This window comes from Festucalex cinctus, chromosome 5 (assembly GCF_051991245.1).
Source record: "Festucalex cinctus isolate MCC-2025b chromosome 5, RoL_Fcin_1.0, whole genome shotgun sequence".
Classification (NCBI taxonomy): domain Eukaryota; kingdom Metazoa; phylum Chordata; class Actinopteri; order Syngnathiformes; family Syngnathidae; genus Festucalex; species Festucalex cinctus.
The window spans coordinates 12,785,405-12,813,140 of NC_135415.1; the positions used below are offsets into that span (position 1 = coordinate 12,785,405).

General features: G+C 35.7%; 1 protein-coding gene across 1 annotated transcript; it reads right to left on the reverse strand.

Moving 5' to 3' along the window:
* Positions 1 to 906: 906 nt before the first annotated feature.
* Positions 907 to 27,410, reverse strand: eeig1a (estrogen-induced osteoclastogenesis regulator 1a). The gene is made up of 12 exons (XM_077522701.1): positions 27,295 to 27,410; positions 26,889 to 27,201; positions 11,683 to 11,803; positions 10,691 to 10,720; positions 9,829 to 9,945; positions 9,711 to 9,757; positions 9,133 to 9,287; positions 6,395 to 6,499; positions 6,099 to 6,297; positions 5,766 to 5,887; positions 3,769 to 3,838; positions 907 to 3,682 (listed from the first exon to the last, which is right to left on the reverse strand). The coding sequence occupies exons 2-12, from the start codon at positions 27,029 to 27,031 to the stop codon at positions 3,637 to 3,639; spliced, it is 1,155 nt and encodes a 384-aa protein (XP_077378827.1). The 5' UTR covers positions 27,032 to 27,201; positions 27,295 to 27,410; the 3' UTR covers positions 907 to 3,636.
* Positions 27,411 to 27,736: the final 326 nt, after the last annotated feature.

Sequence of the window (27,736 nt, forward strand, 5' to 3'; positions counted from 1 at the left end):
AAAATGTAACTTAAAATGTCCAAAAACAAAAGCAAAGCAGAAAATTACCATCAAATATTTTTAGAATTGCCAAAAGTAAAAAAAAAAATTTTTTATTAATTAAAAAAAAAAAAAATGCCCCAAAACAAATCCCGAAAATGACAATAAAATGTCCAGAAAAATTTCCAAAAATGTAAGAAAACTCCTAGCCAAAAAAGGCAAAAAAAAAAAAAAAAAGAAGAAGGAAGAGGCATAAAATAACCATAATACAGTATGTCCATACAATTGCCAAAAATGGCAGATATTGGACAGAAAATGAGAATATTGGTAATTAGAAATGTATGAAAAACGAAGTATGAAAAATAAGAAATAAAAAAAAAAAATGAAAGACTAAACGTAGAAGAAAATGAATGTCAAAGTATTGGATGCTGCATAATTTTATGTTATGGCGGTCTAATTAGCTCTTGGGCCCTCGGTACAGTAGGCTAACACTAATACGCGGTTTCCTTGATAACAATCGTTAAACGTTTTTTCGGCTCAAAACAAATTATTTATTTGGCCTGAAATGGCTCTTTTGACAATAAAGGTTGCTGACCCCTGATTTATAATAAAAGTCCAGGAACTAGCTGTACAGTTGGGGAATTGAATTGTCTGTCACTGCCCTCTGCTGGTCACATATTGTACTATACCATCAGAGCACAATTTAATGAAACTTAAAATTTAAACGCAACATATTATGTGAAAGAGACTTTTTAGTTGCCTTCAGTGCCTTTCTCTACTCACGATCTGAATGGTTGGCCGGGTGAAGGTCCTCCATTTCGAAGCGTCTGCACAGGTCAGCACGATGAAAGACACCCAAGATAGAAAAACTCTTCGAAATGGTGAAAATATTGCAAAATGTCGATACAAATACAAATAAACACTCCATACGAAATGAGTTTGTTTTTTTATTATTGTTTAGAAGTGTTACAAAGGTCATTTTCCATACCTCGGGTAAATACTATAGCTTTTTTTGCGATACGATACTCTTGTTAGAATTTCTAATAGTAGGGTGGGGGAAAAACGCCGAGGAAAGGCGAGTTGTGTGCATAGCTTATAATCGGCCATCCTCCGGACAAAACCATCATAGAATAAAAGAACAAAAAAATATATAAATAAATGCTTTTTTAAAGAGTACAAGTATAATAGGTGGTGTAAACCTGACAAATGAGTGGTTCATCCCCAAAACGTGAATTAAATCTAACCATGCGTGTGCCTTTTTAGACAACAAAAAGTAACGTGACGTGACAATCAAAAACTGTGAAATGAGAAAAAAACGTGACGTATTGTCGCCGGGTTTACATGGAGACTTTTTAGTCGTCATTCCGACTGAAATTATTCCGAATGAAGATCTCTGGTCACTTCTTTACATGGAAAATGATCCATATTCCTTGATCAAATCAGCCCCGCGGCAGCCGCGGGACGCACGGGCATCGATCACGTGATTTATCAAGATGGATTTAATTCGTCATTTAGCAGGGTAGCTTTGATAGTGTTAACATTTTTATTGAAACAACATCTTGATAAAAACAAGTTAAAGTACTTAAAAAGTTATCTTCTTGTAGACCAGCTCTGTGGAGACGACGCCATTTTAGTGGGTGGAAACAACGACGTCATGACGCATTTATGTTCAAACAGAGCATGCGCGTTGCAGCACGCAGCCTCTCCATTTCGAATGAAGCGTACACATGACGCTCATTCGGATTGACGAAAGGAATATACCACCCCGAATGAAATTCCATTCGACTTCAGCGTTTTCATTCCGATCGAGGTGTTTATATGGAGCATTATCATTCCGTTTGGCAGGCCGGATTCAGACTAATCGGAATACATGGCTCCATGTAAACCCGGCTACAACAGTTTTTGGTAGCAACCATTCAAAAATAATTCCTAAAGTTGAAGAAAACGGATAAAACAAAAATGACGGCAAAGAAAAGCTTCTCAAGCAGCCAGCTGTTTGTAAACATTTCTTTGCTGTTCCACGAGCTTTTTTTTGTGAGCTATGTTGGCTGTAAACACTGGTTGCTCCACCAGGGGGCAGCAGAGCGACCAAAGATGAGGTTTAGAAAATCAAAAAGCCAGCTTCGAAGATGGCTGAAAATGATTTAAGAAAAAAAAAAAAAAAAGGATGCCTTGTGTCTCTTGGCCGTCATTGGCGTTCTCGCTGGAATCGGAGACGCTTCGGGCTCACAAAGCGAAACAGTCACAGGCTTCGAAAAACTACAAAGTGGCTCACTTAGGGCTCCCCCGATCCAGCAGGGATTTTTTTCTGGCTTGTTTCACACACTCATCAGTCGGTGTCAGAGGTACGAAAAACAAGGGGACGGTGGGGGGGGGTTCAAGTCGACCTGCGAATTTGGGCATCCGACAATTGTATGACATCAGCATCTGTGAGAAAGTGCATTCAACACACTGTCACTATCTAATTATCTGAAGCATGAAGCCGCAACGGTTAACGACCGCCACAGGAAACTAAACGGCAGCGTGAAAGGGGCTTTTTTTCCACACAAAATTCACTGTTGCTGGACATTGCTGCGTTCGTGGCGTGTTAACACAAAGAGGACGTGGCCATTTTCTAAATTAGTGGGCGATTTGAAAGGAGGCGAGTGCCTCGCTGGAGTTTCACACGCTCAAATGAACTGTCGGCGCTGATAAACAACAAACAAACAGAACCAAACTTTTGTGTTTGATTATGAAACGGAAAGACAATTGAAGTCCTCCTGGTGTCCTCAGTAAGTCAGCCACAATCCATATTTTAAAAAGGAAAAAAACAAGAGACAATTTCCAACATATGAAATGAGAAAAAATTGTCATATCGTTTACACGCATGGTGTAAATATAAAGTGATGGCGCATGCATGTCTCGCAATTTAACAGTCCAAGCAAAATCCTATGAAAAGCGATGACAATGGATAACAACGATTTTGATATCTCATCCACCTTTATGAATGATGTTTTGTAAGGGATAATGATTCATATGATATCTGTGCAGCTAATTTAAAATATTAACTATTACAGTGAGACAATTGCAGCGCAATAATGCCGCTATTTTTTCAAGGATCCGACCAACAGTTTGTTGAGGCTGATGAGGATTATTATATTTGGCAGAATAAAATTTCAATAAGCGATTAATCATTTGATTAATTAAAATATATAATGAATAAAACATTTTTTCCCTAGTGTTGACAACAATAAAGATATGAATTGCAGGCAGAAAATTTTACTGCTATTAATAGCATTTTTGGGGAGTGGGTGGGGCAATGTTTGAATGTCATCTTTGTATTACGTTGGAATGTGTTTACGTGTAGAAAATAATTAAAAACATACAAATCGGGGGAAAAAACTAAAATAAGCGGACAATTAAAAAAAAAAAAAAAAAAAGATTTTAAAATAGCCAATATCGATATTTGATCCAGCTCCGTCAATACTATAGTCACCATTTTGATGGTGGTGACGACACCAAGGACACCAGGAGGATCGAAAACAAAGATGGCAACCGGTAGTTAAAGTGCAAATTGCTGTGTGTCTTTTCCCACTGTGTCGTCTTCAGACCAGCTGAAGCCGGAATGGGAGAGGTGAGGAGAGGTGGTGGGTGCCGGGTGGGCGGGATCCCTCCCGTCTAGCGGCTCTCGATGACCACCGGCTCGTAGCCGCCGGCCGACACCCTGAGCGGGGGACACAGCGAGTGGTCAGCGCTGTTCCAGAAGGTGCGAGATGGCAGACGTGAGGTCAAGAATGCGGGCCCACTCACCTGTTGCCCAACCGGATGGCGCTGAGCGCAGTGCTGCCGTCTCGGTTGACGAACAGACGCAGGTTGCTGTCTGCGTGGGAGGGGATACAACGGATGCTACGTGTTAGCTTAGAGCAAAGGAAAGCGTTGACATCATGTCTTTCTCAAGTAAAAGAATACATTAATTGCTAAAATAATTCACTCATTTTTTCAAATTATGATAATTTAATAAATTAAAAAAATGTATACATGGATACAAATTGTGTTATGTTTACAAATATATATTAAATTATGTATATTAAAATCTTATTTTAATAAAACAATCATTTAATTCAATTAATTAAAGGAAAGTTTAAATAAAATGTTTAATGTATACAGAAAACACTATTTTTGCTTTATTTTAAAATTTTCAATAAATTAATCCATTATATAAGAATTTTTGTATTTATCAATGAATTTATCAATTATTTACTTAGCGAACAAAACTAGAATTTTGCACTAAAATGTATACAAAAGCATGTGTCAGTGTTTATATGTATACAGAAAACTTTTTTGCTTTATTTTAAAATGTATAATTAATACATTATATAAGAATTTTTGTATTTACATATTTGTGTCTATTTTTTGCTGTATATTTTAAAATGAGTTACTTTGAAGAAATAATTAAAATCATTTCAATTTTTATTTAAAATGTCATTAAACATTAATTTATCAATTTACATAAAAAAATATAATAAATTTTGCAGTAAAATAAAGACTTATTTAATAAAATAAATAAAATATCTTATTTTAATAAAAACAATGCCAATTTAATTCAATCAATTAAAAGAACATTAAAATAAAATATGCTTAATGTTTACAGAAAACTCATACTATTTTTGCTTTATTTTAAAATTTACAATAAATTAATACATTATATAAGCATTTTTTGTATTTACGTGTATATTATTATTATTATTATTATGTGTATATTTTTTATGTATATTTTAAAATGAGTTACGTATTTTGAAGAAATAATTAAAATAATTTCAATTTTAATTGAAAATTTAAACATGAATTTATTTACTTAGCGAACAAAAATAGAATTTGCACTAAAATAAAGAATTATTTAATAAAATAATGCACAATTTTAACATGTAATGAATATGTATACAAATGTATGTCTGAGTGTTTATATGTACAAAATAATTCAAATTTTAAATATATAATTTATTGTAAATAAAAAATAAAAATGAGTAAAATTAACCTTACATTTATCTTAAACACTGTAATATCTTTAAAATAGTATAATTGTAATGATTTAACCAACTAAGTATAAATAGTTAAATACAAAGTATTAGGGATGTAACGATAAGATAATCACGATACGAAGGTCACGATACGATAATTATAACGATATTGTGAAGAGGTTGGCGATACAAAAAAAGGTCACAATATTGTAAAACAATGAGCTCATACGAAAAAACACAATATTGTGCTTTTGTACATTACATCAATGAAAAATCTAAAAATATTATAAATGAAAAATATATAAATATATAGAGGCACTTACTTGCTAATACAAGCACACATTGAGTTCCTACACATATTGACACAAGCATATTACGTTCCCCTTCATCTGACGATTGGCATCGATTTTAAACAGAGAAGGGTCAAAACATGCCTTGTGAAAATTTAACTGCACTACAAAACTAGCCACCAGAGGGTGCTAGAACTGCACAAATGAAAAACAACCTGACTTTTTTTTTTTTTTTTTTTTAAAGACGTGCTGCTTTTAATATCGTGACATGATGACGACGCTATATTGTGGCACTTTTAATATCACGATACTGCCGTTATTGTGGCATCCCTACCAAGTATATCAGCTGGTATTATTATTGTTTCATAATGAAGACACTATTTTTACATGTCACATTTAGATTTTTTTTATTTCAAGGAACAACCTAGCTCAATTTGCATGACACTTTGTACATCAAAGAATTATTATTATTTTTTTGTATAATGTAATTTTTGAGCACCTTCAGTGTTGCTGACGTCCTCAAAGTTTTGGCTCTGGACAATCTTCTCCACGATGTCGTCGGCATCCATGCGCGTGTCGTTCACCCAAGATGGCTGACTCTCCACAGAGTCCTGTTTCCTCCTGCAACCGACACACAAAACAAAATGGAGGTTGCGACTGGGAAATGAAGATTTTTGTTATCTAAATTTGCTTTAATGGCTTTTCCTTTATGTAAATTAGCACTTGCAGTTTTTTTGTTGGACAAATTTGCATTCCACAAAATGTTGTGCCCACCCAAATGCATTTTTTGGGTCACTTTCAACATCTAAAATGGAGGGCGGGTGGTGCGCACCTGGGCGGTCTGTTGGTGGGCAGGAGCGGCCTGGGCGGCCGGGGCGGTCTCTCCGAGCGCCCCGCTTCTCGTTCTCCGTCCGCAGGGGCGTCGGCGGCAAAGCCCCCGAGCCCCCCCGAGGTGCTGCTGCCGGTGGAGGTGTTCCTGCGGTGCGTCAAGTCTGACAGGCTGGAGGAGCAAGAGTGCTCCGTGCTGTAGCCTGCAGGACACAGACGGGACGGGACGGGAGAGAGGGCGTAAGCTAAAGCTACATGCTAAAGCTAAAGGCGAGTTCCTGTTTGGGAAGGAAGACAAACCGGAGATTTTGCTGTGCTGGCTGGCGTAGCTGGAGTTGCGAGAATGTCCCGATTGGAAAAGTTCCCCGGGAACGCACGGATTACTTTCGGGGTCTTCCAGGAGACCTGAGCGCAACAAAAAGCAACGAAAAGTGTGATGACAGTTTTTTTTGTTTTGTTTTTTTAAATCAAAATTGATAATTGCTTGAACATTTTTTTTGTACCTAAATCTGTGCTAAATTTGATTATATTAGATTTTTTTTTTTAAATTTTGTTTTAATGTAAATTTGTGCTGGCAATTTTTTAAAAAATATAAATTTACACCAAGATTTTTGTAATTTCAAGTTTTTTGTTTTATAAATATGCTCATACCTTTTTAGCTTAATAAATATACACTTTTCTAATCGAAAAATAGACCTGTTTGTTATATTATTTAATGTTTAAGATTTCTGTAATCTAGAGTGCTTTTGTAATCTAAATTTCCATTTTTTTATTATCTAAATTTGCACTCAAACATTTTTATCTATTTATTTATGTGTACAAGATTTTTATTTCACACGAGACCCAAGTTTGTATTAAATAAAATAAAATATAACTTAGTGAGCTTTTTGTTCACGAAATTTGCACAAAATATTTTTGTTATCTAAAAATGTATCTTCATGGTTCTGCATTTACCATTTTTCTTAATTTAATTTTAAAGTCAACATTGTTATAATTTTTGGTCATCAAAATTTTAAAAATAGATAACTTGAATGTTTTGTTATTTTTATATTAAAAAAAAAAAAAAAGCCCCATTCTCACATTCACAAATTATGCAAGCAGACAAGCTCTCTTCCAATTCTTTTTTAATCTAAGATAAATTTGCACATATCAGTTTTTAAAGGTATACTTCATTTTATAGCAATAAAAAGTTAATATTTTGTCTATAATTAATGTGATACTTTCATTATTTTTCACGTCCAATTAGTGCCTTTAAAATCACATTTGGCAACTTGTCGACTGAAAATGACATCACAAGGGCTCAGGTAACCAATCACAGCTCACCTGTTTTCTAGGTTTGGTCATGTGACATTCACAAGCTGAGCTGTGATTGGTTACCTGAGCCCTAGTGATGTCATTTTTATTCGACAGCAAGTTGCAAAATGTGTTTTTAAAAGGTACTAATTGTACATGAAAAGTAATGAAAATATCAAATTTATTATAGGCAAAATATTAACGTTTGACTGCCAAAAATGGCTAAATAAGTAAAGTATCCCTTTAACTAAAATGTACCTTCATGGTTCGGGATTTACCATTTTTCTTAATTTAATTTTACACTCAACACTGTTACCATTATTGGTTCTCAAAATAATTTAAAAAATAGATAACTCAACTTAAATATTTTTTTTAAATAAAAAAAAAAAAAAAAAAAGTGCTCCATTGTCATGTTCATAAGTTATGTAAGCAGCAGACAAGCTCGCTTGCAATTTTCTTTTCTAAGATAAATTTGCACATATCAGTTTTTAACTAAAATGTACCTTCATGGTTCTGCATTTACAATTTTTCTTAATTTAATTTAATTTTACACAACATTATCATTTTTGGTCATCAAAATAATTTAAAAAATAGATAACTTAAATGTTTTTTTTGTTGTTGTTGTTTTTTAATAAAATAAATAAATAAATAAATTGTGCTCCATTCTCACGTTCATGTTATGAAAGCTCACAAGCTAGCTTGCAGGGTTGTTTTTTTTTGTCTAAGACAGGGGTGTCAAACTCATATTAGCTCAGGGGCCGTATGGAAGAAATATTACTAAGTGGGCCGGATCGGTAAAATAATGGTATATAACTTCAAAACAATTGCCGTCAATTATACGAAGATTTTTTCGATTTTTGGGCAAATTACGGAGCTCAACTGTAATCTATTGTTAAAAAAAATAACACAAATGCAAACGAAACGCAGCAGCAGTTTGCCTGTATGAGTTCCGGACGTGTTAAATCTGTTTTGCATATATATATATAGTTCCCAGAATGCATTGTGTGGCACAGTTAATGAAGTTAATGAAGATGTTAATCCTTATCATATGTAATTGTGGTACCAGTAATTGAATTTGTGTCATATTTAAAACGTTTATGTTGGTCCATGATGAAAAAAAAATATATATTTTTTTTAAACAAACCACAACTTTAATTAAGTTGGATGTAAAATAATGACTTCCAGGGCGAGTCAGTAAGTTACATTACTCATCTTAGGACTGCTTGTGAAATTACAAATGTATATATTTTATTGTGGCTGGCTGATTAATTGGTCCGACAATATTATTATTTATTTTTTTCTTCACTTTACAAAATTGTCTCGTGTATTAAACCCCTTTGCGGGCCTGATCCGGCCCGCGGGCCGTATGTTTGACACCCCTGGTCTAAGATAAATTTTCACATACCAGTTTTTAACTGAACTCACAAGAATTTTATTGAATTTTATTTTGTACACTAAATTTGTCTTCACAGAATTCATCACGTATTTGTTATTTAAAGTGGTGCAAACAAGTTTTTATTCAAATGCACCCTTTTTACCTTTGTGCTATGTAAATTCAAGCGATTTTTTTTTTTTATTCAAGATTTTCTTGTGTCAAGTTGCGATCTACATTTGTCCTCACCAGATTTTATTTAACGTCTAAATTTGCACTTGAAACGCAGATGAGTTGCAGTTTGACATGAAGTTGTACATGTGGTATCAGTTCAAGTATTATTAGTAGTAGTAGTAGTAGCGTTAATGTTTACCCGAGCTAACGATGGAGGGTCGATGTTTGGGTGTTCGGCCCAGAGAAATCCCTCCGGGCGGCCCGGGCTCTGCCTTGGTCCCCTCCCCCTTGCAGTCCAGCTGCAGGGTGTGCTCACGTCCCGGGACCGAGATGCTCTTGGCTGTGTTGGGTGGGCTGAGAGAGGGAAAAAAAAAAAAAAAAAAAAAATTGGATTTTCCACAAAGTCATATTTTTCCGGAAAAACAATGTCATCATAAAAAAAACACAACTTTTTTTTTTGAGCGACTTAATTATAAAGACAAAATGTTTTATGCTTTCAATAAAATACCACTTTTTTTTCCGCAGAATAAAGTTGTCTGAAAAAAAAAATTCCCACCAATATTCTTACAAGGAATAAATTCAGAACTCAATGGGAATAAATCCACATTATTAAAGAATTACAGGTAAGTGTCATTTTTACATGCATGATGCAGGCAACAAAATCTTTTGGTCGCTTTTCCTTCTAGTCATCCTTCTGCTTTTCTGTCCAGCAAAAAAAATAATAATAAAATAAAAAATAAAAAATAAAATTCAAACAATCAGAAAAGCATTACTCACGTTTTGAAACAGGGGTCTCCAGACAGGAGGGTCATCCCGATGATTACCTTCCAAAAAAACACAAACAGTTTTGACCACCGACCAAAACGATGCTAACCGATGCTAAGTCGACGCTAACCTTGAGAATGGAATTGTCCTGCCGTGTGTTCTTGGTGTCGTAGCCCTCCAGCAGGCAGCAGCGCACCGTGGAACCCGAGCCGGCAAACTCCGCCATGTTCAGGTCTGCGAAGCCCAGCTGGGGGAGTAGTGTTAATTTCGTCACCAAAAACTAAACAAAAATTATTTCGTCAACGCACATTTTTCACCGGACTAAAACTAGACGAGACCACACTAAAACCTTCATAAACACAAGGTTTTGATGATGAAATTCTCAATTCCCAAGCTTTTTGTTTTCTAAATTCACATTATTTTGTGATCTGAATCCTTACTTGCATTTTTTTTTGTTTGTTTGTTTGTTAGTGGTTTATTTTGCCTAAATTTGGCCTACAATTTATTTGTTATCCAAATTCATGCTTCAATTTTTTAAAATACAAATTTGCACATAAAAATAGTTAAATTCGATTTTTTTTTAATTGATTTTAAAAACGTTTTCTGTAACGTAGATTCCCATTTAAGATTTTCGTGATCTAAACGTCAGAATTGGCAAATACAAGATTTTTGCAATCTAAATTCACACAAGTTTTTGTCTCATCTTTGCACTACGTTCATCAGATCAAAATCACATTGTTCCATGAAGTTGGCAGGACTTCCCCGAGCAAAAAGGTCACCATTCTTCATTCTTTGCATTTCCGGGATTTTCCGGCGGCTTCTGTTTTTTTTTTTTGAGGTGCACGCGAGGAAGCCTCACTTCCAAGGAGGGAAGTCGGCTAAATTTAGCCAAATGCAGGAAAAAACACACACACACGGGACTCGGAATGGCGGAGGTGTCGGAAGGATGGCGGACAAATACTTTATTTTTGGATTTGGGGGGGTTGTCGTACCTTCGTGTATGCTTTCCCGCCTTTCAGCTCCTGTGCGGAACAAACAGGAAGAAGGACACGTTAACCCATTGAGCACATTCATACCTCACATTCTTTCACATAGCCGGCAAAATAAGTGCATCACAAACGAACCCTAATATTGTTCATTAACATAGAAGGCTTAATTTCATTGGCAACTGATTGTAATTGATAAAAGACAGATCTTCTAACAGTCGGATCACACAGAACCCATCAAAGAGGAATACAGTGTTCCCTCGTTTATCGCGGGAGAGAGAAAATATATACTGTGCTGTATAACAAGCAAATTAAAAAAAACACACACACACACACACAAGAGTGATTCAAAAGAGTGATACATTTGCACACTAAACTCCTTTCTGAAAAAAGTCAGACGCCATTACCGCCGGCACTATTTGTCTGTTCGTTCATATCACTGCGCGTCGCCCTGTAGACAGCTAATCGACGCGCGGCAGACAGCTGATCCGCGCGCCTTTTGAACACAAATTGTTTTTAGAAGAAAAACGCTTGTATTTCCATGACACCAGCCAGCTTGCCGGACTATTTTCAATTCTCGTCCAACACCGGACCAGAACTCGTGTCACAGAACGCTGTCAGGGGTAAGTCAGTGCTGATCGCACACACTGGAGGTGAGAAGGAAATATAGAGATTCATGTCAAAAAATCCGAACTATCCCTTTAATGGTTGGACAAATGCTTTCATTGCAGCATAACTGAAGAAAATTTAGTGACTTCAGTGTCTCAAAGAAATTAAGTGACAGGTGTTAAATTTCTATTTCTGTCTTGGTGTCATTGCACTGTTAACCTCCAAAGACAGAATATCGCCGGATTGACTTTACCGTGTTGATGACGTTTCCACAGAACACCGACAAAAGGAGAAAAAGGCACACACACAAAAAAAAAAAGGTATTTTGCCGGCAGCGTGAAAGGGAGACTATGTGAAACATTTGCAGACATTTTCTCCCCTTTATTTACCTTCCTGACAGACACCCGGCAGACGGACGGGTCCAGCACACCCGTGTGCGGGTTAGCGCTCATCTTGGACACGAAGGAGAACCTCTTCCTCCATCGGACGCAGTTCTCACGCACTTCCTCCCTGCACACATACAAACAAACAATTGAGAAATGCTAATGCCAGGATATGCCGTTAAAAATAAATAAATAAATAATACATGTAGAGTGTATATTAATGAAATTCAGCCCCTGAAGGGATTTTGACTTAACATGAAAAATGGTAGCCACATTCATCATGAGTAAAGCAATGCGCTGAGGGAAACAGGAAGTCAGCCATTTTGCTTTGAACCAGTGATAATTTCGTTGTCGAAGTTTTTTTTCCTGACGGAAAAATAAACGGGAAAAAAAAATAGAAGCCATTCAATGAGACTATAACGATCACTAAAATCGACTGACAATTTCATCAGTGACTAAAACGAAAATGAAAACAACACAGTGACAAAAATTCACGCAATCCAATCGGAAGGAACGAAACGCGGGTTGGAGAAAAGAACCACTCAAACTGTTCAGCGTTCACTGCACTTTATTTCATGTTCAAACATGTATACATTCATTGTGCAGTTATAAGATTAATCACAAGCAATTATGTACTTTTTTTTTTTTTTTTTTTTTTAGGTGAAAATTGTCAGTTCAACATGTTTTATTGAAACAATAAAGACAGCGTTGTATTAAATGTGTCTTGCGTGTTAAACTACAGTTACAAATAGGTCTGTTATTTTCTGTATGAAACTTGAAATGTATGCTGTAGGAAAATATCGACTAAACTGTCAATTTAGTCGACTAAAATTGCTCTATATTTTCATTGACTAAAATTGGATTAAAATGAAAATACAATCAGATGACTAAATTATGACTAAAACGAATTAATTTTAGTCAAAAGACTAAAACTAAATTAATTTCTTGTCAAAATTAACAGTGGCTTGTTGAACAAGCCATTTTCGGCTCATTTGCAAGTGGACCTTCAAAGACGAACTCATCCTACAGATTTTGGGGGAAAATTTGGATCCTAAAGCTTCTTGCACCAAACAACTTTAAATTTGGTAAGCATGCCTATCATAAGTAGATCCGTACACAAAAAAATGAGACAGGAAGTTTGTTTTTTGTTTTTTCTATTTCCAGGGATCCTTCAAAGGATAACTTCTCTGTGTGTTTTTTTTGTTTTTTTTATATGTATGTATTTATTTAATTCAGCCACCGAAGCCAGTTACACTTGTCAACATGAAATTTGGTCCCACAAATAAGTCACAAGAAGCCATGATACCAGAAAAGACGTCTTCCATTTTGGTTTGAAGCTACTATTTTAGGGTCTAGATAGATAGATTAGATAGATAGATCTTAATCTATTTTATCAAATCTATTTTATCTAATCTACCTATCTATCCATCCAGATGAACAGTTCATCGTCATTGTTACTACGACTCAGCATGCATCAAGCTAGCTAGCTTGTGTTTGAGATGCATATTAGATAGATAGATAGATAGATAGATAGATATTTAGCTAGATAGGTCGATAAGATTGCTAGCCAGATAGCTAGCTAGATGACACAAAATTGTGAGAAATTTTAGTTATCATCTGTGCGCTTAGCATGGTTAAAATAATAATAATAATAATAATAATTGCTGACTCGCTATAAAACCAGAAAACTGATAACTCAACCACAAGATTTTAGGGGAGATTCAGCCTCCAACAACTAGAAATTTGGTGTGTCTGTCATGAGTAGACCCGCAAAAGATTCTCAACAAGCCATGCCTGAAAAATCACAGGAAGCCTGCCATTTTACTGAAAAAAAATAAAACTAGTAAGTTGACCCAACAAGGTCAGAGTTCAACCAAACATCTACTGATTATTGTTGCAGAAGTGCACTAATGATGCAACCTTTCCCAAAGAAAGTTGATCAAGTTGAGTTGACAGCTGCAAGCACTCTGTCGTGTTATTTTGGGGGGGATAATTACCGCCGTCTCAAAATGTTAAAAAGGAGGAAAACATGAAAGAGTCAATTTGCTTGGATTTAGAAGTTTTCTTGGAAAGGCAACGCGCTCATTAAGGAACGTTCCCAAACATCGTGTCATTAACAAGTCCTGTCATTTGCTTCCAAGGGCACAGCTAACATTTTGCAACCTCCATATAGAGCACATTTTTAGTTTTAGGCATGTTAAACATTCACTTTTTTTCTTGGGCTTTTACAAGAGTATACTGGAAGGCCAGTTGGAATTTTAATAAGAGTGCCTTCAGTGTGGTATGACGCCATTCCACAAGCAATAGTGAGATTTACGAAGGAAACTTTCAACCTTCAAATATGTCAAAACAGGTCGAAGCGCTTCTTTCTGGCTCGAGGAAATGGTGGATCGTAAGATTGAGACCGGGACAACGCATCCGTAAGAACTTTTTAAACATCTACCAACCCATCATTTGGCCATTCCAACCAAACTCATCATTTTTTTTCTTAGGAAATCTTGAAACATCGTGGGTGGTTTCTGGAGCAAATTCAATCTACAAAACAACACCAGCTCAGGCTTCTATCACACAAGAAAAGATAGACAGGACGTCTCCATGGTGACCACGCAGTGCCTCGTTTTAAGGCTCGGACATGACTAGGAAACTAAACACATACGCAAACACGCATACACGGATACGGTGGCAGCTGCTTCACACACTCGCCCCTTCCCCCACGGCCATTGTTCAACATGGCCCCTGCAACTAAGCGTGTGATTTTTACCACTTGCTCACTTTTCTCCACGCTTTCGACAACCCCTGGTGGGCAAGATTCTCCATAGTACTCAAGGGAAATATATTGTTCGGCCACTTTATTACTTTGACTAGCAAAAATGTGAAATTATGAGTGCTGTATGGTGGCAGTAAACTTAACTCACTTCATAAAAAGGAGTAGGTTGGATCATGGAAAGTTCTTCTTCTTCAAAAAAAAATAAATAAATTCTTGCCACTTCCAGTTTAAATTATGTTAATTTTTTTAGGCCGATGCTGATTGTGATATTTGGCAGAAAAAAAGATTCTGAAAAACAGTCTTTAGCCGATTATTTAAAAATACATACAATTAATAAAATAACATTTTTTTGTTCCTTTAATGCTTACAAAAACAAAAATAAGAATTACAGGTAGAATATTTGATGATGTTACCTTACAATTACATTACAAATACCTACAATTGTCTTTTAGTATTGGATTGCAGATGAATTTTCAAGTATCAAAATATGCAAAAAGCATGAAACATATTCAGCTAGGGCTGCTCGATTACGGAAAAAAACAATAATCACGATTATTTTGGCAATAATTTAAATCACAATTATTCAAACTAGGGATGCACGATAATATCGGTGGCTGATAATTATCGGCAATTATCGACCAATTTGACGTCAAACAGATAAACCAGATAATAGAGAAATCTGCCGATAATTATTGGCAATTTGATTTCACGCAGATAAACCGGATAATAAAGAAATCCAGCAATAATTATAGACATGCCACATTGGTCCATCTGTTGTGGTTGTGGCTCATGTCAATCAAATTCAGCTTCATGGTGCTTTACATACATTGAAACATTGTGCAAAGTTTATACAATGTTTCAATGTATTTGTTAGACTAATAGTAGGACTCGAAAGTATATTTGTATTCAAGGTAATTTTGCAAACAATTATCGGCTTACTTATCGGTTATCGACATCGGCACATATAAATTATTGGTTTATCGGTATCGGTTGAAAATAGCATTATCGTGCATCCCTAATTCAAACGATTATTTTTTTTACAAAACAAACTGTTTTAAGGCAAAAAAAATATTAATATATATTAAGACAAATAAAATTGTTTGAAACTATAATTATGCAAGTTCCGTTTGGATAAAACAAAATTTATTAAATTAGTTACGTATTTTAAAATAAGGTGCAAATTTTTAAATTTAAAATAAAAAATTAGCATTAATCTTTTTTTTTTTTCTTTTTTTTTAATGCTGATTTTGTAATTGTGGAGTGTAACAATTGAAGTTGTAATTGAATTCCGATTAATTGCACAGACCTAAATTCAGCGTTCATAAATTCAACAGTACGTAAGCAACGTAGTGAGCGAGGTTACTGACAAAAAGATGATTTATGAATGACGTCCTGAAATCACATTTCTTCTACTCCGTGATTTTATTTGCCATGAAGCGGCAACTTCAAAATAAAAACCAGACAACTTTATCACATGCCAAAACATGTCATCTTTATCAAAGTTGCATTTTGAAATATCCTTTACAAAGAGAGTTCAATTGAAACGGAAACAAATTGCACACTTTATCACATATGGGAAAAATTTTTGAATACTTTACATTCTATCTAATTATATCATTACGTTACATCATGTAATTATATCAACTGTTCTATTTAATGAGAATAAATTGTTTTTAAATGCAATGAGCTGGTGGGAAGCTTCTGGTGAGACGTTCGTATCAGGAGCGACACGCGGGTGGTGGACTAGAGCGATTTAAAGAGGAAGAACGACATTCCTAAGGAGCCTCAGCTTTGTTGGATCTCCATGGAGACGTCACAAATTGTGACGCTTGCTACTAGGCCCAGAGCCCAACTTCTGCTCGGTCTCCACAATTTGGTTTGGAAGGTCAAGCGAGTTGTTCTCCTAACCTTTCGCACGTCTTTCTAAATATTTGTTCCGCAAACGACAACATCACAAGGGCCAAATCTTCAAGGAGGAGGATTGTTTCTCCTTTTCGCACACAACAGCAAAGGGGAAACTACATTCAAACAAGCCAGGATGTCTCCACCAATCAGTTTCAACCAGGAAGTGGGTCTTGCGAGTGCAACCTGTCAATCATTGCTCCCAAATAAGATTAAAAAAATAGATAAATAAATAAAAATAGGAAACGCTTCCAGTATCCCATTTTGCAAGTAAAAAAAAAAATACAAAAGCAAAAGTACAAAAATACACAAGCTTATTTTACACCCAAAAAAATAAAGAAAACATGAACAATGTTCAAAAAAATTTGTTGTAAGTTTTAATTTACACGTTCACACAAAATATGGTTTCAAAAAAAACGATGTTCACATAGGTTCTAGACCATGTTCATTTAAAATAATAATAATAATAATAATAATAATTTATTTTATTTTTAAAAAGTGTAAAATATTTTAAAATATTTTATGTGATCAAACACATACTTTGGTTTGGATCAAAATAAGTATTTATATTTTTTCTATTTTTCTTTTTGACAAGATATTTTTGTATTGTTTTTTTTTTATGGGAAAAAAAAAAAAAAGCTAAAAATGTTTGATTCCAATTTACTGTAAATATTCCAAGTTGACTCTGTTACAAGACCAAACCAAGAATATTTTATTACTTATTTTTGCATTATTTGTATTACTGCTTTAAAAATTCTCGTTAAAGTTACATGTTCGGTACTCGGTGTGGGGAAGAAAAAAAAAAAAGACAACTATAATTAGTATCAAAGGATGCTAAGGGTGACAGCTTCTGAAATGATTTTTAAAATAAAATAATTTAATCGACATTTGAACAGAGGATCAGCCTGTCAACAAGGAGTATCAACTAGATAATTGTTTTGTTTTGTTTTGTTTTTTTAAAGCTAAAAACCAAGTGATTTGTGCTCCAATCCTCCTGTGGTGAAATAAACCCACATATAGCGTCTGTGTACATACTGCAGTGCAAGCTGTTAGTTATCAGCCACAGTGAGGCCTACTGATCAGAAACACAAACACGCCACGTTCCGTTCCGGGCCGGGTCACGAGAAGAAACGTCAGATAAAGCAGTTGTGAGGAAGCAGACGCGGACGTGACGTCAGGACTGTCCTGAGGGTGGCAGGTCGGGTCAAACTAAAAAGTGCCCGCGAAAAAAAAAAAAAAAGCATGGAAATGTTTGGCCAGGAAGTTAACCGGACCATTTTTTCCCATGCTGGGAAATAAAAAGCCAGGACAGAGTTTGTAGTTCCACATTACTTTGATTCTTTGAATGATAAACTGACAAAATTGGCGTGCAGTATTTCTTTTTAATTCATTCCCTCCCAGCCATTTTCACTAACGCAACCCCCTTTTACTGGATTTTGAATGATTTTGCAAGGCCCAACGAATATCGTGTTCAATTGCTATAAAAACACGGAACTTACCAAAAGAAAATGAGTCTCTACTTTCCATGTTTTTGTTCAGGTTTTGCAGCAATTAGCTTTAGAATATAGCTAAGTTTCATCAATATTCACATTCCTAGTGAACACTGACAAAAAGAGTTCGTTGCAACATGGCCCTGGCTCTTATCGCTTAAACTCTGATGTCACCTGCTGGCCGTTTTTTTTGTAATAACTACCATTGATTTAGGCCACCTCTTCATGTTAGACGCTACATAAAAGCTTTGCTCTACACTCTATGCTCTTGCATAAAAAAAAAACCAAAAACTGTGTAAATACGTTTTTGGAAGTGAAGGACAAAGTATTAAAAACGTGTTTACATGTTTTTGGGCTTGAATGAGTTAATTATCTTAATTACACAGCATCTGGCCTCAGTGTTTTTCATGCAGTTTCTTCAATCTCGTGCAACATAAAGCAAACAGAGAAGATGCAAAAAAGGGACAAAAATTGTACAATGCAACCAAACTTGGTCATCCCCCCCATTTTGTTTTATATACAACTTTTTAATATTTTAGTCAATTTCATATATATTTTTTATTTATTTGTATATTCTAATATTTTTTTAAACATTTTTGTCCATTTTTCATCAAATAATTTGTTACTTTTGTGTCTGTTTCGAATGATTTTCTTTTGTTTTTAAAATCTGTGTATTTTTCATTTAATATTTTGAGTATTTCTTCTAAAATGTTTATTCCCCCCACCCCACCCCACCCTTCATATTCATGTACATTTTGTTAGATATCGTTTATATCTTTTACTTTGTAGCTAAAGGAGGCACAATAACATCTCCCGCCATTAGGGTGCGTTTTCACAACGCTCAAAGAGCATTTCCAACCTGCACACTTGTACAACAATGCATCTTGTTTCAATAAAGATTTCTCTTCACTACCACACAACGCACACACACACAATATGCAAATGAGGCGAAAATCAAGCTGAAAACAGGAAGCAGCTGTTGGCCGCCACTCCAGGCTAACCTCTCACTCAGCTATGGACTTCCCCCGTCGTTGTTCAACCTCGCACGCACGCACGCACGCACGCACGCACGCACGCACGCACGCACGCACGCACGCACGCACGCACGCCATCCATCCATTTTCTATGGCCGTTACAATTGCACCGTGCATCAAGACATTCACACACATTCACAACTAAAGACAATTTAGTGGCCTCAATTATGCTGCATTCGTGGATGGTCGCAAGTCGCATATTTCCCACTTCCGTTGGAGGCGAAAGTAAACAACCAAAATGACGGATAGCGGTAAAATAGTTTTTTATTTTGGTCCTCAAAACTAATTTTTGACTTCCAGCAAACTTACCTGCTCGCAATATTGCTTCATTTATTGTTTTTTATCTTATTTTATAAGCATTTCATACAGTTCAGTAGTTCACCGTATAATTTCATGCAGGGAGATAGCGGCATACTGTCATGGAGCTACGTTGTGTTAAGTAACGTGACTTCATAAGCATCCAGCTTAGCATTCAGTTATTAACATTCAGCTTTCAGCATTCCCACGCAATTTCTCCAGAAATTGCACTTAGTCTAGTTTCTTAAGCATTCTATACAGTTCAGTTGTTGATCATATAATTTTCATGCCGGGAGATAGCGGCATACTGTCACGTACGTTGCGTTACGTGAAGTTATATCGAATATTTATGAATGAAGAAAGCTATTTAGTTTTATACTCGAGTAAATTGTGTTTTACCATTCACTGTCTGTTTCCAAAGCGGTCACCATTGTAGTGACGTCACTTGTAGTCTGTCGGTGAAGTTTGGATCTTTTTTTTTTTCCCCTCCAACTTCGCAAGCGGAATTTCCGAGTTCAAGGGGGGGGCGTTCCCGTACACACTTCCTGGTTTGAACTCCGAAAAATCCGACTTACGACCATCCTCGAGTGCAGCATAAGACCAGGAAAAATTAGGGCCAGACGAAATCATTTAATTGGCCGATATTAGCAGTTATAAAATCAGAAAGAAAAAAATAAAAGCGGGGGGGAATCGACTTAACCACATTGCAACAATGTTCAAACTAGAGCTGTCATGATCAAATAATTTTAGAATGGATTATTCTATCAATTTTACCATCGATTAATCAAATAATAGGCTAAAAATGAATTTTGGCTTATTACTTTGCAAAAAATATATCACCATCAGCCTAAAAAAAAAAAAATCCATATTTGTCAGGCCTCAGAAAAAAACACAAACTAAACAATCAATCTGAAAATATCAGTATATAAATTCAACAAAAATCCAACAAGCAGTTGCCCTCTTGTATTCACTATCAGCTGTGTCGTCATCTGCCGTCATCAGCTCGCCAACGTGCTGCACATGTGCGCAACATGTGGACGCTGACGTGGAGTTAAACAACATAGCTTCAGTAGCTGGGACAAATCCATTTTGGTCTGTGCAAGTGGACTCATTTAGCAATTTCTTCTGTTTGCTATGTAATTCACATGTATTTTTACGTAGTTTTTTTTTTTGTATTGCTTGTATTCCATTTCGACTTACAATTATGTAGAGAATATTGAAAAATGGCCATTTACTCTCATTTTATTTAACTTCAATTCAATTCAATTTATTTCATTCCTTTAGAAAAAGAGAAATGAAATGGGACAGAAAGAAGTAAAACTTATGTTAACTGCCCCTAATCAACAACAACAACAACAACAACAACAACAAATAATCAACACAAAGGAAATGACAGTGAGCGGTCAAGACGCTTTCAATATAACAATTCTATATAATAATTAATCAACGTCCTTGTGCTATATGTATTTTTCCAGCCATTGAGCTTTTGTCAGGTTATTAAAGATACAGATAGACTGAGATGATTCTGTTTTACAATCCAGATTGTTCCATAAACTGACATCTTGAGTTGAAATACATCATTGTTTTTGTTTTGTTCTATATTTTGTTTTGGAGAAAACCTCTTAATTTATACATACTTTCCCTTTTTTTTTTTTTATTTAACTTGTATATTAAGTGGTAAACTTTCATGGTGGGCTTTACACATTACTTTGAGACGGTTAAACTCCATCAATTCATTACATTTGAAAGTTTTTAGTTGTATAAATAATAGGTGAGTGTGGTCTCTGTATCCGCAGCCGCAAACGACACGGACTGCACATTTCTGTCAAAGAAAGATGGAATTGGTGTAGCGCTTGGCTGCACACCCCCCACACTTCAATACAATAAGTCAGGTATGGAGCAATCAATGATTGAAATAACAATAACAAAGCATTTTTTTTGTTCAATGACTCTTTAGCCTTGTGTAATACTGCTACAGTTTGTGATACCTTAGATTTGACATATTCGATATGTGATTTCCATATTAAGTGTTGATCAATAATAAAACCTAAAAACTTCATTTCGTTGAAACTTGTATTTGTGATTGAAAATATATAAAAAATGTAAAATATTTATTTCTAATTATATGTATTATTATTGCCTTTTTTTTTTTTTTTTTTTTTTTTTCTTATTGTGGGAGGGTCGGGAAAATATCCTGCATGCTAAACAACCGTCTTCCCAAACGTGCCGATTTTTCACCAATCAAATTAGTTTGGATGAGCTAACGGTGCAACAGAAATCCCCTTCAGTGCTCTCATTTTGCTTTGTTGGCTCTTCCCGGAAAGCACGTGTTCTCGCGGCAGAGCCAAGATGCGGACATCAAACGTTTGGAAGTGGAAAATGTTCAAATGTTAAATGGCTATAAAGTTTGAACTAAAAGAGGAGAACAAGAGGAAGCTGCCAGAAAATCCCAAAAAGAGAGCAAAAAAGGAGGCCGAGGCAGCTGTATGCAATAATGTTCAGTCCTTTTTTTCACCTCCAAATGACTCTTTTTGGAGGTTTTTTTTGTTTTGTTTTGTTTTTTCTCAATCAGGACATCTGCTTTGTGTTTAAAGGGACGAGAAAACACATTGCATGTAAGATGTACACAGGCAGGTCGTTTACAAAATGAAAATCGCTGTTCTGTTACACATTTCAAGCGTGTCAAATTCCCAAACATTCCAGTATGAAAGCCTTTCAAGTTGGCTGCTCGGAAGAATTCCGAGATGAGTTTTTTTTTTTTTTTAAACTCCCGCGCAGCTGTTCTCAATCACATCAACGTTCAAGTGGAGAAAAAGTATTTTCAAAACTTCCCAGTTTGCTGGGAAGGATGCGCATATTAAAAAATGGTTACGCCTGTTAACGGTGGCTAATGGTTATATATATATATATATATATATATATATATATATATATATATATATATATATATATATATATATATATATAAGGGGTGTTTAAAAAAATCGATTCGGCAATATATCGCGATTCTACAGCGCGCAATTCTCGAATCGATTCAATAGGCAGCCGAATCGATTTTTTAACATCCATTTTTGATGGAAAAATATTCCACAAAACGTCTAACTTTCTCACCTTAAGCATGGAAGAATGTTATATAAATGGAACATTAAGCCTTAATATTTTATTTCAATGGTGTTCAAACATGATAAATGTTACAACCTGTTTGTTAAATACAGTGGCTCACAGTTCTAAGACTGAAGTTTCAGATCAATAAATAATACAATTTTCATACAAATCTTACAGTGTACATGTATAAGTTTACTGAATGGTATTTTCTAAATTTGAGTAAAAAAAAATCTCAACAATCAACTTGTAAATTCATATCGGGATTAATTGGTATTGAATCGAATCGTGACCTATGAATCGTGATACAGATCGAATCGTCAGGTACTAGGCAATTCTTCACACCCCTAATATATATATATATATATATATATATATATATATATATATATATTATATATATATATATCCACGGTTCGGTTTTTGGTTTTGTGCTGACGGTTTTTGGTTCAGTTCGGTATGCAGTGACATAAAAAAAAAAAAAAAAAAATCTAATATGTCATGGAATTAAGAAAGAGTACATTATTCACAGCCAATTAATTAATTTATGTAATTTTTATTATTATTATTATTATTATTATTATTATTATTATTATTATTATTATTATTATTCCACTTATGCCAGTGGCATATAGTGGCAGGCATAACAAATAACAAGGTAAACGCAACCTGTGTGTGTCCCTCTGTTGCCATTCATACAATTGACAAAGACATGGTTATCTGCAAATATATGCAGCTTTGTGTTCAACTATATAAGCCCAAATTTCACACTAAGTATATTTGTGACTAAACAGAGTTAAGATTATTTTAGTATGCAAACTTTTTATTTTTGTTTGTTGATGTACTGTGAGGTTTTTCTTCACTTATATGTAAGTGCCTTAGCTGCACAGGTTTAAAAAAAAAGCTTTTACTGGTTGATTTTTATTCTTTTTTTAACTCTGATTTGTAATTGACCATTTTATTTACTGCGTGCTTCCATTGCTTTTATTGTTGCCTGTACTGTGCACATTGAGATTTATTTCATAAATGTAAATGTTATAAATAAAATCTATTATTATTATTATTATTATTATTAGTAGTAGTAGTATTAAAACACTCGCTCAAACACTGATCTTTGAATTATTCTCATTTCAAATTATAATTAGACTATTCAAATTGTAAGCTGAAGTTTCGAAATAAGTTTTATTTGATGGAAGGTGTTTCAGTGTCTAGATATAATTGACAGCTACTACATCGGCATGTGAGTGGCTCTGATTGATTGACAGGTGCTGATTGGAAGAGCTGTCAATGTCCATAATTTGATTTGACGGCTACTGCAGGCGGGGCTTGTCAAGCGGCAGGTTGACTGACAGACGCCGCATGGGCGTGTCCCTGTCTGCATTTGATTGACACCGTTGAGACCAAACGATGATGTCATCAAGTGGTGGCGGACTAGCGGCTGGCACACCGGGACCACGCGGTCACATTGGTGGCATGTGATGGGGGGGCGGCAATGGTGTGTGTGTGTTTACAAAGACATGCATTGTCACACGGGTGACATAACGTTAATCTGATTGGACGAGAGAAGGAGAGAGAGAGAGAAAGAGGCAGAGAATTGTCTGAACGTGTGGATACTGGATATGATAACCGAGAAAGCGGGAGGGCGGGCGGGGGCGATGGAGCAGTTATGTAACATCCAGAAAGGTGGAGGCGCAGAGAGGAGAGATTGAGGAGGTCTCGCTCGGACGAAATAATATCCATGCCAGACAGAGGAATTATCTCTTAACAAAAACAGTCATCAAATGAAAATGACATTGTACTATATGCACGAAGCGGTAAACTATAAAGAACTTGTTAGTAGGGCTAAGTAATTAATCAAAATTTAATCATGATAATCAATATTGTAAATTTGCAATAAATAATATTCAATACAGGGCTGGGTTTTGCCACCAACCTCACGATACGATACGTATCACGATACAGGGGTCACAATACGATACGTATCCCGATACATATGTATCCCAATACTTGATCTTCAAGGCGATACGTATCCCCTTAACCCAGTTGTCAGCGTCAGAACTTAACTCATTTGCTCCCATAAACGTATAAATACGTTCCCAAAGGCATATTTGTTTTTTTTACATTTATATTTTAATACAAAACAAAAGGCTTTGATGCAGCCTCTGACCTGAAGAGAATGGTTGAGGCAATGATAGTTACTGCACAAACGGCCAGCAGGTGGCAGCAGAGAATAAGAGCTCAACCAGGTCCATGTTACAACAAGCTGTTTTCACCACAGTTTTAAACAGATTCATGAATAATGACGAAACTTAGCTATATTCTAACACTAATTGCTACAAAACGGAAACAGATAAATCGACAATTTTTTTGTTTTTGTTTGTTTTTATAGCAATAGAACACAATATTCTGTGGGTCATAATCCAGTAGAAGAGCGAAGGGAGTTGCTTCAGTGAAAATGGCTGGGAGTGAATGAGTTAATCTCTCCTGTCCCGTTTGTGATGGCACTAATCCCCCAAATGGAGATAAAGCAGGCGGAAGCAGTGGCCAGCAAAGAAGAACAGTCGGCATGTTTCCCCTCAAAAGTGTGCTGATACTTCGGCTTTTACGAGCCGTACAGAAGACGGAAAAACACTGGATGACGTGACAACTATGCAATCTACAAGAACATTTTTATTTTTTTTTAATGTGACAGAAGGGCTACAAATTTGCAAAACCAACTCCATCGCCGAATGTATTTGAAATGAGCCAAGCCTTTACAGCGTGGTCGAAAATTATGGCTTTTGCAAAATGCTAGCAAAGCAACACTATACCGCACATTTAACGGCGCAAAATTTGTTCCTGTAGTTCTTGCACAATTCACGACAAAATAACTGTAGGTGGGGAGTTGCCGGTCACTGCAAAATAGCCACTGTGGAGACGTTTTAACTTTATTTGGGTATTAGTTTTTTTCCACTCCCATATTGAATGCCACGATATATCGGTGATAACAATTCAGACATTATATTGAATGTCATTGTTGTCGTGGTCCACATATCAAATTATCGAATCGTGAGTCACCCGTATCGTCCCACCCCTACCACATACGTTAGCTAAGAGGAGGAGGCCTATACGCTTAAAAGTACATTACTGTAATTTAATCAATTATTTAAGAACCTTTATGAGTCTCACACTTGAGAAATTTGCATCATTTCAGCAGCAATAGTGGATAAAGAAAACTAGAACGCCAGAAGACGTGTACAAGAAGCGTGTTGCGAAACTCTTGTCCATGTATAAACTATCCAATCTAATCAAACAGCAATGTTATTTATTTATTATTGGTGTGCTGAGTGTTATTTTGACACTTGAGATCTCATTAACATAATTGAATACTGTTGCTTTAAACGCTTTCATACATCCAAAAACAGAATCAGTAAATCTAATCCAGCGGCACAGATTTTTAATGACTTATGGAAAAATAAACCAAAATCCAGCTCTACTGTTTTCAATTTAAATATCGGCAGTAACATTTTTTTCTGCAACATTTTGCACCATGGAGTCCAAACTTTTAATTCCGACTAATTTGCACAATAAATGTTATCCTAATGGATATATGTTTTATGATTGGTAAGTATTTTATCAAATTTGACTTTTCCATTTAACTGCAGCACATAACTAACCAATTCAGACACTATTAGTTTATTAAATTATTGAATTTTAAAAAACACTATTTTATTTTATGATTTTTTTTTCAAAATGATTCAGCCTTATTCCAAACCAGAGGTGTCGTTTTTAAAGGGACATTTGACTCATTGAACAATTTTCAGCAGTGAAAAGTGAACATTTTGTCCAGAATGAATTTGATAACTTCATTATTTTTCATGCACAATTAATACCGTTAAAAAGTAATTTTTCTACCTACTGTCGACTGCTGATGACATCACCTGTGCTGAATAAGTAGGTAACGGCCAATCATGGCTCACCTGTTTCCTGGGTCTGGTCAGATGGTCGTTACCTACTTCCTCAGCACAGGTGATGTCATCATCAGTCGACAGCAGGTAGAAAAATTACTTTTTAAAGGTATTAATTGAACATTAAAAATAATGAAGTTACCACATTACTTATAGGCATAATATTAACCTTTTACTGCTGAAAATGGCTCAATGACTCAAGTATCCCTTTAAAATAGTGCTTCTAAAAACAATTAGGCTTTCAAGACATATTCAGGGCTTCAAAATAGGGTTACAAGTCAGTGTTTTAGGGTTTCAACACAGTGCTTCGCTTTCAAAAGTGGGTTCAAGTCGGAATTCAAGTAAGGTTATGATTTCAAATTCAAAGTATGGCTTTAAAACTTGGTTAGGACTTCTAGCTGATGAGGCAGATTTTTTTTATTGATTTTTTTTGTGGCAATCTACGACATATGACACAATGGTATTAATTGTTCATCCCTAGATTAGAAACTTCATTTGAAGCCCTAAACGAGTCTTCAAATCCTTGTAACCCAACCTACGTTAGGAGGGTGACTGGCCACGATTCCCACGTTTCATCAACAGCAGCATCACCATAATCAAACAACAACAAAAACGTGAGAGGAATAAAGAAGAAGTTGTTGTGTTTTGGGCTATATTTAGTGTTAAAGGTGACCTGGAGGAGGAAGCGACGAAGTCTCCGTCCAGCAGGCGAACTTTGCAGAAAAGAACCCCGTTGACGAAAGGCACCGCGCTCAGCTCCTCCAGCGTCAGATGAGTCTGGAACTTGAATTTCTTCTTTTTCGTGAAGAACGCCATTCGGGCTGCTGTTTTCTGTCCACAACCTTCGATCGCGTCAAACACCAACAAACCTGGCACTTCGCAAGAGAACTTAATTTAATGGTGTCGGTTTTATTCCAGCTTTGGTCGAGATGCAGCTCGCTCCTCTTCTTTCGTCGTCTTCTCCGGCGACGAGTCAATGCAGAAAGCTAGAAACAAACCAAAAAGATCGTGTTAAAGTCGACATTTGGCGGAGTGGAAGTGATGAAAAGGGGGGGGGAAAGTGACGCGAGAAGACCCACCTAGAGACATTCTGCCTCCGGCGACGATATGTTCCCAAACGAATGACTCAGAACAGCACTTTTCCACCCTCTTCGAACAGGATTAACCCATCCAGCGGGGGCTAGGATAATAAAACTCAGCATAACACATCCGCTTTTTATTTCAAAATAAAATAAATCCTCTTCATCAAAGCCAAGCGGCACAACAAATAACAAGATCGCGTTTTAATTATATACAATGGCATATATGTAGTTTTAAAATCTCTAAAAATGCATTCATTTTGGTTCTTACGGAGATGTGTCGCATTTGTCGAATCTCGATCCTTTTATTTAAAAAAAAAAAAAAAAAAAAAACAACAATAGGCTTGCGGACTTGATTTTGAAGGTGAACGTTGGCCGACAATCAAATAAAAGCGCGGCCTCAATGCGGTAAAACAGCGTCCTCTAGTGGCTAACGCATGCA